The 15,408-nt window shown below is 43.9% G+C and overlaps 1 protein-coding gene across 1 annotated transcript; it reads left to right on the forward strand.

Moving 5' to 3' along the window:
• Positions 1-6,144: 6,144 nt before the first annotated feature.
• LOC308700725 (uncharacterized protein) lies at positions 6,145-10,062 on the forward strand. Its single transcript, XM_081382483.1, has 4 exons — positions 6,145-6,296; positions 6,636-7,327; positions 7,476-7,642; positions 7,800-10,062. The coding sequence occupies exons 2-4, from the start codon at positions 6,650-6,652 to the stop codon at positions 8,707-8,709; spliced, it is 1,755 nt and encodes a 584-aa protein (XP_081238609.1). The 5' UTR covers positions 6,145-6,296; positions 6,636-6,649; the 3' UTR covers positions 8,710-10,062.
• The last annotated feature ends 5,346 nt before the right edge of the window (positions 10,063-15,408 follow it).

Genomic DNA, 15,408 nt, shown 5'->3' on the forward strand with positions numbered 1-15,408 from the left:
GCGTTGTCCCGCTCACGTGTTTGTTCAGTGCTCCAGCTGCTCGCAATCTTCTCATTCTCCACCTCAGCTGATTCACATTACCGTTCCCTATTTATACTCACTCACCTCTCCATTCCAGTGTCCATCCGTTGTTTGCCTGTTCCTGCCTGTATGTTCGTGTCGTCTTCCGGGTTGTCGTGTCTACAGTGGATCCCTGTTGTTTCACCGCACCCGAGCACAGACCACCGAGCACCTGCACTCAGCACCGAGCACTTGACCATCGAAGTCCCTGTGTGTCCGAGTCTGAGCGTCTTCCCCTGTGTGGACCGTCCGGAGCTGCTGTTTACTCGCGAGATCGCGACCACGCCTTGAGAGGAACCTTCTTTCCTGAATTGTCTTATTCTGTGTTGAAGTTCCAATATATATATTGTTCACCCGCAATTGCTTCCAGTTTTGTATCATGACACAAACTCTTTGTCCATTCTATATTTAAAAAATGTCCTCAAAATGTTTGTCATCAATTGATTGTTTTCTAAGTTTCATCAACCTTATATTCAATCGCTCACCGTCTACAGCCAAGACATCCTGACAAGGCTGGATGAAATCCATGCAAGGATAACATCCACGTATGGTTCAGTCTTGAAGATGGATTCCACTAAAAATGTTAGCAGGGATTTTTTGTTAATTTATGGTGTTTACATTTATATCATTATCAGAGCATGAGCATCATATTCTACATGGTGTAATGTTTCATTAAATTGCATGCTTCCTGTCATCTACTGCAGATCACTAAGAAGCTGGCTGGGACGGCGAGGGGAACATGACTCTGGCTTACCTCTGTTGGCAATGAGTTTGGTCAGGTACTCATAAGTGTGCTGACAGCGCAGGAAGGAGCGGGACTGGACATGATGGTAGATGGTCTGGTGAAAAGGTGCCAGCAGGCTAGTGTGGATCCACCTGCTGTTGTGTACGTGGACTGTGGCTGCTGCACTGATGTGGGTGAGACCAAGCTCAAAACCAGATTCAGAGGTTGGCCTGATCTCATGATCCGCTTGGACATCTGGCATTTTATGCGCAGGATTGCCATGGGGTGTAACACTGATGCCCATCAGCTGTATCCCATCTTCATGTAACGGCTGTCAGCGTGCATTTTTGAGTGGGATGCGGCTGATGTTTCTTTGCTTCGCAAAGCAAAGAGAGAGCTGTTGATATCCCAACACCTGAACCGTTTCATCCCAGGTATGTCTTTGTCACACACACTGTGCATGTGTAAAGAAAGAGCATTAAGTGTCTTTGTGTATTTCTTTAACACCCCCTAAACACTGTTGTGTCTATTTACAGGGACCAGTGCGAACAGTCTGAACTTTCAGATTTATCTGCTGGAGGGTCTACACCGGTGGAACCAGGACCGGGAGGCGGCTTCCCTGTCAGCGGAGCCATCAGCTCTGCGCAGCTACACAGGAGAACTTGTTCACTGTGTAAACAGCAATTATGAAAAGCTGTTTGGCAGGAAAGTGGTTCCCACGTTTTGTCCCCCTGCATGTTACACCGGTGAGAAATGTTTTTTTGTTTTTTGTTTATCAACTTGCAATTTCTGTGTAACCTCCGTCTATATGTCAGATTTAAACAGATTAAGTCGACTGTATCATAATTGATATGCAAGTTTCTAAAGGCCTCTAAATTATCAACATGATCAAAACTTTTCTGGAAACATGCCCTCTATCGTCTGATTTATAGTCCATATTTTAACTAGTAAAAGTGTCTAAAGTAATTGTAAGAATAACTTTATATTGTAAATAACAATTTTTTTTTTATATTATTACAATTTATAACAAGTTATAACAATTTTATATTGTTAGTAATATAGTAATATACTAGACTGAAGCAGCTTAGGTTCACTTGATTAGAAAATCATGTTACATGTAAATATCAAAATGATCATCAGACTTTTCTCTCAATCATCATTTTATTGCATTTCATGTAATGTTTTGCCCCCATAATTAAAGGTTTTGGGCCTCTGAATAATATTTTTTTCTCCTCGACGATGAGCTCTATATTCTCACACTATATGAGCTACTACAGAAGCCTAATGTATCAAATATGATACACAACATTGTATTTAATTTCTGTTTGTTTATTGTTGTTATTTCAGGTGAGCTCATTGGAGTGCAGTATCTGTTCCAGCAGACTGGCCATGAACCCAGACTCTGAGCAGACAGCAGAGCTCATTGAGGACCTCAGTGTGGAGGAGCGAGAGGAAGATGAGGGCTTCTGTGACATCAGCGAGGATCACACAATAACAGATCCGGAGGCTGTTCTGTCACCACCCTCTTCCACACTGACACTGGGTTCTTCCACCCTGGTCACCAGCAGTGCCACGTCTGCACCGGTCTCCACATCTCCTTCACTGGTCCCTGACCCCAAACAAGGCCTCACACCGTCTCCTTCATCACCTGGACCCTCAGGGACTGCTGTCACACGTACCTGTTCCCTCTGAAACATCTGTTTCAACTCTCCCTTCAGAGCCAGAGGATGCTGGTCAGGATGATGATGATGAAGAAGAGACGGTAAATACCACTGCTGTCTTTCAAATTAGCTAGAATAATTATAATGAATTAACATCCAGTGCTTTAAATTCAGACTTTACACATATTTTAAATTTAAAAGTACAACCTAAATTCATTTGTAAGCTGCAAATACACATTAAGCCAAGTCATCTTTATTTCTTTGGTGCTTTATAAAGTACATGTTAAGAAAATGTCAAGACCGGCGCTCTCTGCTTTGTACTATACAGATTGTGTTAAAGAAGCTTTACGGTGATAAACAGGAAAATAACACAATCAGTTATGGAATGATGCATTAGACAGATGTGATGTAATAATTGTATTGCGTGTTTGTGTTTTTTAATAGGCTGTTGACTACCAAAATGTCCCGGGATATCAACATGTGGACCAGCTGGCAGAACATCTGGTGGATCTCCGGGCCCACACAGCCCTCAGCCTGACCAGCCAGAAGCCAACACCATAATCTCTCTTTGGCAGAACCTGGATGACCGGGACAAGGAACGGGTGGTGTATGGCAGTCGATGCCGTAAGAGACTGCTGAGGGACGCTTCAAAGTACCCAAGAGGTCCACTCACCCTGGAGTCGAGAGCACCACCAGATGTGTGCACTCCTGCTCAGTGGCCTGACTGTTGCCGTCTGGTGGAGACCATCTTCATCAGACTCTGCACTGTCCACCCAAGCCAAGGCAAGGGATCCCTGTCGAGATGGTCTCTGATCCTGCAAGACTATCGCAGGATAAGGCAGCTTGTACTGGGCAACAGCTTGGTGATGGGAGGAACATCTATGCAGCTGGTGGAGGTTAACCAGAACACCCTGATTCAGTGGTACAACAGCAGACAGAAGAAGCAGGAGCTGTCTGTGCTGCTTCAGGGCATTCAGTTGCCTCAGCCCCTCCCTGAAGCTCATGAACCTCTCCAGGATGCCAAACGTCTACGGACTGGGCTAGAACAACCAGGGGAGCAGCACCAGTACAAGCTACCAGAGAGCACAGCTGGTCAGGCAAAGCAGAGGCAGACTTCTGTTGGGCGACCCCCTCTCAGACCCAAGGCACCAGCGCAGAGTCAGATGTTGCTGACACCATCAGCACCTGGAGCATCACTGCAGATGGTGCCAACCGTACTTATGCCAGCAGCACCAGGTTTCCAGAGTGTGCCAATGATCCAGGGTGTGCCAATGTTCCAGGGTGTGCCAATGATCCAGGGTGTGCCAATGATCCAGGGTGTGCCAATGATCCAGGGTGTGCCAATGATCCAGGGTGTGCCAATGTTCCAGGGTGTGCCAATGATCCAGAGTGTGCCAATGTTCCAGGGTGTGCCAATGATCCAGGGAGTGCCAATGATCCAGGGTGTGCCAATGTTCCAGGGTGTGCCAATGATCCAGAGTGTGCCAATGTTCCAGGGTGTGCCAATGATCCAGGGAGTGCCAATGTTCCAGGGTGTGCCAATGTTCCAGGGAGTGCCAATGTTCCAGGGAGTGCCAATGTTCCAGGGTGTGCCAATGTTCCAGGGTGTGCCAATGTTCCAGGGTGTGCCAATGATCCAGGGAGTGCCAATGTTCCAGGGTGTGCCAATGTTCCAGGGAGTGCCAATGTTCCAGGGTGTGCCAATGTTCCAGGGAGTGCCAATGATCCAGGGTGTGCCAATGATCCAGGGAGTGCCAATGATCCAGGGTGCGCCAATGTTCCAGGGAATGCAACTGATACAGCCACTGTTACATCCAACAGCTGTACAGGGCACCCGCTTACCCGCTGCACCAGCTGCCAATCCAGACGCCATGCCCAAGAGACCCTACAGGAGAACTGTTGAGGCCAACACTTGTAAAAAATGTGGGCAATTCAAAACAAGTGCAACAGGACATAGCCAGCACAGGGGCAGGGTGTACTGGTGTACTGGTGTACTGCCCACAGACCGAGACGCTTTCAAAAGAGGAGTGGCTAGAGGAAATGCGGAGAACCTTTTCTAAATAATGTATATATTTTTATGTATATAGCATACTTGTATTGAATATTATTTAACATTTTAATTTTGTTTTTTAAACGTTATTTAACATTTTAATATTCATTACTGTTCTTTTGGCATAATAGTAAAATAAACACAAATTGGCAAGTGATTGCTTTTTGACTTTTACTTTCATATAACACTATTTCACAAGTACACCGCAACAATATAACATTTGTATATAAACAGATAATTTGTACATTTTGTTATTCTTGTGATAGACATTTTCAGCCTATTAGTTACTATTTAATGGGTTGCATCTTTGTTCATTACAAATAACAGATTTGCAAGTCTCTTGTTTGAATGTAACCTAAAAAAAATACTTAATCAGATCAATAGTAATACAGCAACTACTAAATAATAACACTGTTCCATTGGTAATTATATTTTTTTATGAAAGAATATAAAAAAACACAACAAACAAATTACATATGTATATTTTATTAACACTGCAACAGTATGCATTCAAAAAAATAGCTTATTTACTTTATTACAACACAATATTTTATCAGTACACTGCAACAATTTAACATTTGTTTATAAAAATATAATTTGTAAAATTTTGTTATTCTTGTGACAGACATTTTTCAGCCTATTAGTTACTATTTAATGGGTTGCATCTTTGTTTATTGCATAATAATGCAAATAACATTATTTTTCATGAAAGAATATCAATAAAACACAACAAACAAATTACATATGTATATTTTATTAACACTGGAACAGTATGCATTCAAAAAGAATGCTTATTTAATTAAAAAAAAAAATATTACAAAAAGTTGTCTTTAGCTGGATTCGAACCCTGGTCTCGGTGAGCACCTGCAATAGAAAACAGTGTAATATAAACGCGTGATTTCCCCACACGAAGAAACCGGAAATTGTATCATAAGACCTATGCTGAGGAAGACGTATCTCTGAACGTCACATTTCACCCTTTCTTTCCTTCATTTTGTCTTTCTCTTCTTCCCCTTCTCTTTGTCTTCCTTCCCCCTCTGTTCCTTCCCCCCTCTTTGTTGGACTATTGTTCCCCAGCTGGAACGCAAGCGCCTTAGACCGCTCGGCCACGCTACCGTAGGAGTGACGCACGGCCCTGACCCCATTCGGCTAGTCCAATCATTACACTCCACGGCCATCGCCGTATAAATTTGGGCAAGAAAGAAAAATACATATCGCATCCATAAATGTTCTAAATTAATCTCAAGCTTGTTTGTTATAGTTTTTTCTTCGCCCAGGGAATTTATAATGGAAGTAAACTCATCACAATTCCCAAAAATGTGCAAGTGTGTTTAATATATGGACCAAGTTTTGGGACCCAGCGCTGTCGATTCCCCCTGCCACGCACGGGTACTAGCTTCTGCCCAGCCGGGCTTGGGCCATCATCATAAAAATAATAATAATAATCCTCAGAAAAACAAAAGGACCTTCAACCTTTCAGGGCTTGGGTCCTAATTAGGGCACAAAGAACACAAGCAAACCAGAACAGAATAGTTTCGGTTTCTGAATTAGATCTAGCTCTAAAAAAAAAGAAAGAAAAAAAAACTTGGCCTTTTTCCTCCCTTTCTCCGCCCAGCTCCTACATCCTCTCCTACATCCTGCTATTCTCAGAAATATGCAGAGGAAATTGTGACACAAACTTGTGCTTTAACTTGTAAGTTGTTAAGGAGTGTTTGCTGTAATTCAGTCAAATCGAGTGAAGGTTCGTGTTCACAGGCTGCTGGCGTTTGAAGACTGATTACTTCTCTGATACAGTAGACACGTAAGTACATTTTTCAACAGTTTTAAAAATGAAAGAATAGCAACAAAACCTCAGTTTGCGATTGTTTGTTTCATGATCTCAGTGAAAGTACTGAAGTCTGCCCTAATATATCTGCTCTGCCGACACTGGCAGGGTTAACTTTTCCTAATTAGATTCCTAATTTCCTAAAGAGACTTTGCTAATTGTTGTCTGAGTACAGTACTCTGGTTGTAAAGCATTTTGCGAATCTTGAATGATTTTGTGTCTATGTGGCTCAGAGCAAAATCTACAACCTGTAGAATTACCTGTAGCTGTAGGCTCTGAATTACTAACCTGTAGAATTAAATGATTCTGACACAGACCCTGCTCTAATCATGGAGGAAGCAGATAAGTTATGTGATGCGCTCTTCCGCTGGCTGGAGAACCGAAATAAATGTGCAAGAAAGCTGGAGAAACTGGCGCAAGAGCTGGAAGATGTTCATGAGGGCAGCAACATCGTTCAGGCAGTCGGAGCTGCCGCATCTGTGGGCGCAATATCTGGAGCACTGCTTGCCACCTTTTTGACAGGAGGTCTGGCCGGCCCTCTAGTGGCTGTTGCAGGAGCATCATACACTACAGTCAAAGTCTCTTCCACATTGGTAGAGAAATTTATTTCCAGCAGTACCTTTAAAAAAGCTACTGAATTAATTAAAGAAGATGAGAAGGATGGCAGGAGCATTCAGAATCTACTGCGAGATCTGAAGGACAGGTGTGGAGGAGTGCCGCTCAGGACTCTGGACTGTGAGATGGCCACTCTACTGATGTGGGCTATGGCCAGAAGGAGTAATACTCCCGTACCCCTAGACTTTCTCAGAAGTTTCAACAGGGCCACGTTCTTTCGTCACAATGCATATGGTGGACTGGATCAAGACAAGGCCTCCAACCTTATTTTCAAAGCTCTGGGCGGCGTTGGTTTTTTCTCTTTAATCACATGTAGCCTGAAGGTGTCGGCCAAAGAAATGATGAAGAACATTGGATGCATTGGCATTAAAGCTGCTGAAGCAGGATCAGCGGTATCATCTTTCTTTCCTCAAGCATCCCATTTTAAGAAAATTTTGCTTTTGAAATTCTCTTGCAGTGACTATTCAAGAGTAGAAAATGAAATATTCACTGCATTGCTCTTATTTTAGACTGATTTTGTGATTGTGACTTTTCTACTAGGCACTGGGTGTGATTGGTGTAGGCCTGTGTCTGTACGACCTGATTGTGAAGACTAAAGACCTAATAAAGGACAAGCAGGTCACGAAGGCCAGCAAGTTCTTACGGGATTCAGCCAGGGAAATACAGGAAGGCCGAAAAAAGCTAAAGGAACAGCTGGATGCAATGAAGTATGATATTTTATGGTTTAATTTTTTTAAATTTCTAATAATTTATCTGTCTTGGCCAAAGCCACTATATCTTGTATTTGTCTGAGATTGTACAGTACTGCAATAATGAGGATCTGAGGTAACTGACTGACTGACAGCATAACTTTCCTCATTACAGTGAAATCATCCAAAAATTGTTGCAAATGAAGAACCTCGTCGAGGACTTGGGGAAATATTCTCTCAGCATAGATAAAAATGAACAGAGAATAATTGAGTATATCATGGGGACATGTACAGACAACAAAGTTGTCTCCTGGCTTGAGGGATTACCTCATCCGAATGAATTTCTGAATCTTGTACGATTTTTCCAGGAGAGGTTGAGTCCCATTCTTAAAAAGCCTGACGGAGGTCACATACACATTGTGTTTGTGGCTCATGGCAGAATTGTCGACGAGTTTATGCCAGCAGGTGTTCTGGTGCCGACACCTAACATCAGAGACACCATTCTCTACTCTCCGTGGAACTGCTTGATTGACACCAACGCTGCATTTGCAATTGCTCAGGGGAACATTCAAGTGACAGACAGACAGTTTTACAAAAAAATAAGTACTCAGGCTAAGGTTGACAGAATGGCACACTATGAGCCAGGCCTTTTGCCAAATCACTGGAACAGCATGCGAAGATCTCTCCACAACATCCCAGAGATCCTTCTATCCCCTGTGACCCCTGTAGATGTAGCATGGGCCTATTTTCAGAAGATTTGGATGAATAGAGGCAGGGAAAGAGAAGACCGTGTTATTATTCCATATCTTGTCCCAAAAGATGAGAAAAAAGCATTCGGAGAGATCCCCCTGTACATATTCATATTTGTGACATCACTTATACTGATGCTGTCTAATAAAACAGCTACTGTGCACCTGGCGGCTTGTTTGGGCCGAGGCAGAAGTCCATTAAGGCCAGTAGAGTGGCGAACACAGTATGCCTACACAAGTGATGGAACGGTTATGTCTGTGGACCTGGATAACAGGAACATGGACTCTGAGTTATACAGAGCCTTAAGATCAATGTTTGACAGAAACCGTAGATAAATCAGCTGAACGTCCTCTGGGTCAGTCCTGATATGTAGTAAACACAGGGCTGGAGAGCGACCCGGAGCGGGGCAGTTTAATGACCAAGACCAGACCATTGTTTTCATGTTTAAAAGAACTTATATAAAAGAAGTGACAGTTCAGGTCTTTCTATCCCATCATATTAACCACTGACATGTTTCAACAGCAATGTAATGATAAATAACAAATTACATAAGTATTGTGCTATGACAATTCCAACTGTAACTTGATGAAAAAAAAATTGGTTTACATTTAAACAAACATGAAATATTTCAGTTAAAATAAAAACTTTTACTTTTCTATTTCCAATTCAATTCAATTCACATTTATTTTTTCAGTAATTACTAATCTACTATTAATAATCTGCATTGTATAATTATATTAATAACTTTAATCATCATACGTTTTTTTATCCATTAATTTGTGTCTTAAGGCCCGTTCACACCAAGGACGATAACTATAAAGATAACTATAAAGTATATAGTTCTAAAAATCGATCTCAATATTAAACAGAGTTCACACCACAACTATAACGATAATGACACAGAGAAACAATATCGTTGGAATCACTTTCAGAACGATTTTATCAGCTCATAAACGATAAAAACATTGGCAGCCAATCAGAATCCATCGTGCTGTAACGAGCTCGAGCGTTTAAAGAGACAGAGAAGCTTATAATAAACAGAACGATATCGCCCTCTGGTGTAGACGCTGATATAGTTATAGTTATCGTTCTTAGTGTGAACGGCCCTTACACCCTTCCATGACTTAAACATTTATAAACTTATTATAAATCATTTGCAAACTATTAGTTAATTCATAGTTTATTAATAGTAGGCTATCGTTAACATATTAATAGACTATATACAAATAGTGAGTTCTTCATTCATTGTTACTGTAATTAACAAATAATTTTTTTAATTAGCTCATATGTAAAGACTTAGATAGTGGGTTTTCATCCTTTGTTAAGAACTTGTATCTGATGTATTTTAAACCATGTATTAAATGAGTTAATATTCATCAAAACATTAAGAAGTCATTAAATCACGGTAAATAAATGCTCTCGTATAAAGAGAATTGATGCAAATTTAAGGCTTGATCAGTGTCTACAGGAACACTTTACATGGAATAATGTATAATAATGGTAGGATTAAAGCACATCATTATGTCCTCTTTTTATTCTTTTAATTACATTTGAAATAAATTTTAATCAATGTATTATTCTTTGTTTTTCTTATTACATTCTTTGTTGTAAATCGTTTCTTATGTAAAGCACTTTGAATTACCATTGTGTATAAAGTGTGCGATATTAATAAACTTGTCTTGCCTTGACTTTTGTGTGACTTAGGCCCTGCAATATTAACCAACTGCAGAACCGCAGAACCATACATCATAGCAGTGTGAGGATGACAGCGCCAGCCAGTCTGATGCCGGAAGTGGGCGGGGTAAAAGCATCTAAGGGGTGGAGATGGGTAGGTTTAGGGGTGGGTTTAGGGGTCAGGGGGTGGAGATGGGTAGGTTTAGGGGTGGGTTTAGGGGTCAGGGGGTGGAGATGGGTAGGTTTAGGTATGGTATAAGGTGGATATGTATGGTATGCGGTTCCGGCATCAGACTGTTTGGCTGGCACTGTCGTCCTCACACTGCTATGACGTATGGTTCTGCGGTTCTGTAGTCAGACCTATCTCAGGCCCTGTCCCATTTCTCCCCCCTTAAAGGATTAGTTCACCCCAAAATGAAAATTTCCTAATAATTTACTCACCCCAATGCCATCCTGCATTGTCCTTTCGTAGTTCCGTAGTTCCTTGTCCGTTTGTTGATCAGCTCAATCCGAACTATTGAAGGTAAAAAGTCTATAAATTATATATATTTTTTAAATGACCTATCGTTTCGCTAGTTAACAACCTCTTCTTCAGCTGTGATCACGTACAGAAACATAATTTCTCTCCCACTGAGGAAGAAATACATGGATATCTTCGATGGCGTTGGGGTGAGTAAATCATTAGGAAATTTTCATTTTGGGGTGAACTAATCCTTTAAAACTTCCACTTGGTTTTGAGTGCCCTCGAAAGTAAAGTCCCCTCAACGAGGAGAAGTGGAGTTGAAGATCTTTCCCTATGAAATGGGACACCACTATATGCAAATTATATACATGCACATAACTATCCCAGTTATGATCAGGATATAAGTATCCATAATAATATGTGTAATGATGACTTGATAGGACTGTACTGTAGCTGGTTGGGGATAAGTGACCACTGTGGTGCATCGATAAGAATGCAATTGGATGCTTTGAATCTCTTCAATGGGTTTATTAATAGTCAGCAGAGGATTATCTGTCTCCATACAATATGTGTGTGTGGTTCTATAATAAACAATAAAAGAAAAGAAAATATCAGCATACAATTAAACAACAGTGCTGACATGATTCAATTAGTAAAGCTAATCAATTGTAATTATTATACCTTTCCCTTTAAGTAGCTTTAGCTGCTTATAATATCAAATAACCAAAATAAAAATACCAGGTAACACACATTATCTTCTAATTGAATTAAAGAACAGCCTTCATACTGCTAGTTCTCAATACTATCAACCCAAAAACATAGTTCTCTACTACTCAATCATAATTACGCTCAAATAATAACTATACCGTGTCAAGTGAGCACACACATAAGCACAATATTAATATAAAACTAATAATACTAGGCATTAGCAAGATGCTAGCGAACTTTATGCTAACATACTACATAATATCTCAGTTTAACAACCTAAGGCACAGAAAATACACATACGTAAACATTTACACCAGGTTACTCACATGTCTCTGAACGCACACATGCACAGGTAGCGACACGGACGACAACTATTCACCTCAGAAATATCTACGATGCGTTTCCCGGCCAATCTAACGTCTAACTCAAAACGAAACTAAAACTGTCGGCGCGAAAACGGTGTTCTCTCTGTGACCCCGAAACAAAGTCGCTGATTGGCTGATCTCCGTTACAGCAAGTCCTTCTTCACAGCCGCCCCCAAATTTGCACAGTCAAATTTGCTTTCCCATAGAAGGACTGGTGGTCTCAGGTGCTGTCTCAGGTATAGCAGGAAGTGAAACAAGACGGGCAACTGGCCGGGTATAGTTCCTGTCATTCACCTGAATCTCCGCTGTCCTTATCCTCCCATCTGCACCTGGGATAACCTTTGTGATGCGACCAATAGGCCAGAGCGCCCTCGGGAGCTGCGGATCAATGATCATGGCAACAGTACCAGGTTGTAATGGGGCCACTTCTTTCTGCCACTTGGTGCGCGTCTGCAGGGCCGGCAGATAGTGCCTGATAAATGTCCTCCAAAATTGGTCGGCAAGGACCTGCGTATGCCTCCAACGGCGGCGGCTCAACAGCTCGGACTCTGGATACAACACCTGGGGCAGCGATGGGTCGGGCCGCCCCATCACGAGCAGATTGGGGGTTACTGGGTCAGGGTCCGCGACGTCACTGGATACATACCCCAAGGGCTTAGAGTTTAGGATGCCCTCGATCTCGATCAGAACCGTGCGCAGGACTTCTTCTGTCACAGTCTGCATCTGGATTGTAGCATACAGGGCAGCTTTGATGGATTTAATTTCCCTCTCCCATGCCCCACCAAAGTGAGGCGCACTTGGAGGGTTAAATCTAAACTGGATCTGATGTTTAGCCAGTTCTGCCTGTAAAGTGGGGTGCAGTGCCTTGAAAGACTCGTGGATTTCCCTTTCACCTCCTCTGAAATTTGTGCCCTGATCCGACAGAAGCTCCGCTGGTTTTCCCCTGCGTGAGATAAATCTGCGGAGGGCCATCAGGAAGGAATCCTGGTCGAGATGAGTCAGGACGTCTATGTGGACAACTCGGGTAGTAAGGCACTTAAATAGTATACCCCAACGCTTCTCATTACGCCGTCCGATTTTGACCATGAAGGGCCCGAAACAATCCGTTCCTGTAGAAAAAAAAGGAGGCTTCATCAACCGCAGGCGGGCGAGAGGTAAGTCTGCCATTTGTGGCACTGCAGGCTTCGCTCTCCATCTCCGACAATCAGGGCATGAGTACTGGTGCCGCTTCACAGCTTCTCTTCCACGAAGGATCCAGTATCGTCGGCGAAGTTCTGCGAATAGTCGCTCTGAGCCTGGATGATGGAGGTCTCGGTCAGCATCTTGAATGATGAGTTTAGTCACCTGGTGAGCTGGGTCCAGAACTATGGGATGAATGGCTTCTGTGTCCAGCAAATCACTGCGACGCAATCTGCCTCCAACCCTAATCAGCTTCAGTTGGTCATCGAATTCAGGAGCTAATGTAATCAAACGGCTGGTGGAAGGGACAGGTTTCCTTTCTGAAAGGTGTTGATAGTCCTCCTCGAAGCAGTCTACCTGAACTCGTCTCAGTAGGTCTATCTCAACATCTCTATAGTCTTGTGCAGATGGCGTTGACTGACTACCTGCCGCCCCATGGCGGGACCTCACCACTGCCTCTATCATGTCTCTGAAGCCATTGAATTGGCTGGCATCAAGTAAGGGCGAAAGAGGAACGGTAATGATGGAGCCGCAAAATGTGGCCTTGCGAAGCTCTGTGGCATCCAACTGCTCAGCCTGCGGCTTAGTAGGCCATTGCTGAGGTGACAGGCGCAAAAAGGCTGGGCCATGGTTCCACCGGCTCTCCCCTGCCAGCTCCCTTAAGGTCTTCCCGCGCGTAATGTCATCTGCGGGATTATTCGCAGAATCCACGTACCTCCATACTTGGGCCTCAGTCAGCTCCTGGATCTCAGCGACTCTGGTGCCCACAAACACCTTAAACCTGCAAGAGTCTGACTGAAGCCACGTGAGAACGGTGGTGGAGTCTGTCCAGAGCACCACTTCATGAAGTACCAGGGTAAGTTCACGCTGCAACAGCACTGCTAACTGAGCTCCAGTCACCGCTGCACATAGCTCTAATCGCGGTATCGACTGCTGGCGCTTGGGGGCCACTCTCGACCGTGCAGTCAGAAAAGCCACCTCCACCTCACCACCTGAACCTTCCGTACGAAGGTACGCAACTGAACCGTAAGCTTTTTCAGATGCGTCACAGAATATATGGAGGCTTCTGACAGAACTGGGGTGATCCAGAGGGGAACTTGAATAGCACCGTGGCAAGACAATCTCTGGAAGGTGTTGCAGCTCATTCTCCCAAGTTAGCCAGGCATTGAGGGCGTCATCTGGCAGCGACGGGTCATCCCACTCTCTCTCTTTGTTCCATAGGTGCTGCACAATGATTTTGGCCCGCGTGGCGAAGGGAACGAGAAAGCCTAGCGGATCATAAAGCCGTGCCAGTGTACTATAGATGTTCCTCATAGTCGGTGTGGGACGGTCAGTGATGTTGCACTTGTAGGCCAGAGTGTCCGAGGCGCAAAGCCATCGGAGTCCAAGTGCAAGCTCCTGTGGATCCTCCATTGACTCTGTGAGCCATAACTCGCTGCTCTGAGATCTTGCCCCTTTAGGAAGGTGACTGATAACTTCGGGGACATTACTAGCCCACTGACGCAGCTCAAACCCCCCTGAGGCCAACAACATCTTCAATTTATCAACCAGCTGTCTTGCTGCTGTAGAGGAGGAGAGGCTCTGTAAGTGATTATCCACATAAAAGTAACGCTCGATGGCCACCCGGACATCCTCCTCTAGCTGGCTGTGGTCTGTCACATGCTTTTGCAGTGCAAACGTTGCACAGCAGGGGCTACATGTTGTTCCGAAGGGGAGGACCTGCCACTCATAGACGCCGGGTGGCGCGTCTTTGTTCATGTCCCTCCACACAAAACGAAGCAGAGATCTGTCTTCTGGCAGCAACCTGATCTGATGGAACATGCCTTTTATGTCGCTGCTTACAGCAACAGAATGCTCCCTGAATCTCAGCAGGACACTTATCAGGCTGGAGGTCAATGTGGGGCCTGGTAGTAGAAGCTCATTTAGGTTGTAGCCCTTGTATACGAAGGAGCAGTTGAATACGAGTCTGTTTTTTCCATTATGACTCACCATGTGGTGAGGTATAAACCAAGACTCTCTCGACGTATCCAGCTCTTCCTCTGCTACCTTTTTCACGTACCCCGCCTGTTCCAATTTCAGGATCTCTGCTGCATAGGCTGATGCTCGTGTTGGGTCTTTCATCAGACGTTTCTCAGTGCTCCGCAGACTCGCCATTACAGCATCTTTGGGGGCGTGGAGACGCGGCATGTTATTAACACGAAGCAAGGGGGTGGCGTAGCGATGGACTCCGTCAACTTCCACCCTCACTGTTCTGGTTTCCAGCATGCGAACTGCCTCTTGATCTTGCTTTGAGCGAATCACTACCTTCTCACTCCTGTAAGGCAATACGTCCATTTTCCATAGCTTCTCCACGTGATAAAGGAGCTCTGCAGAGGGTGACTGTGTGGATATATGCAGACACTGCTGTGGCTGAAGATGCTGTCGGATGATTTTGGTTGGGCCCTGAATAGTCCAGCCCAACTTGGTCTTTACAGCAGCTGGTCCTCCAGGCGGACCCATACGAACCGGCTCTACTGGGGTGATCAGGTGCGTATAGTCTGACCCAATGAGGACCATGGGGTGAACGCATTCCAGTGTTTGCAAGGGAAGTCCTCTCAGGTGCTTATATTTGCGCTGGAGTGTCTTCACCGGTTGTGAATGCTCTG

Source organism: Scardinius erythrophthalmus (genome assembly GCF_964197995.2).
Source record: "Scardinius erythrophthalmus genome assembly, chromosome: 13".
In the NCBI taxonomy this organism is placed as follows: domain Eukaryota; kingdom Metazoa; phylum Chordata; class Actinopteri; order Cypriniformes; family Leuciscidae; genus Scardinius; species Scardinius erythrophthalmus.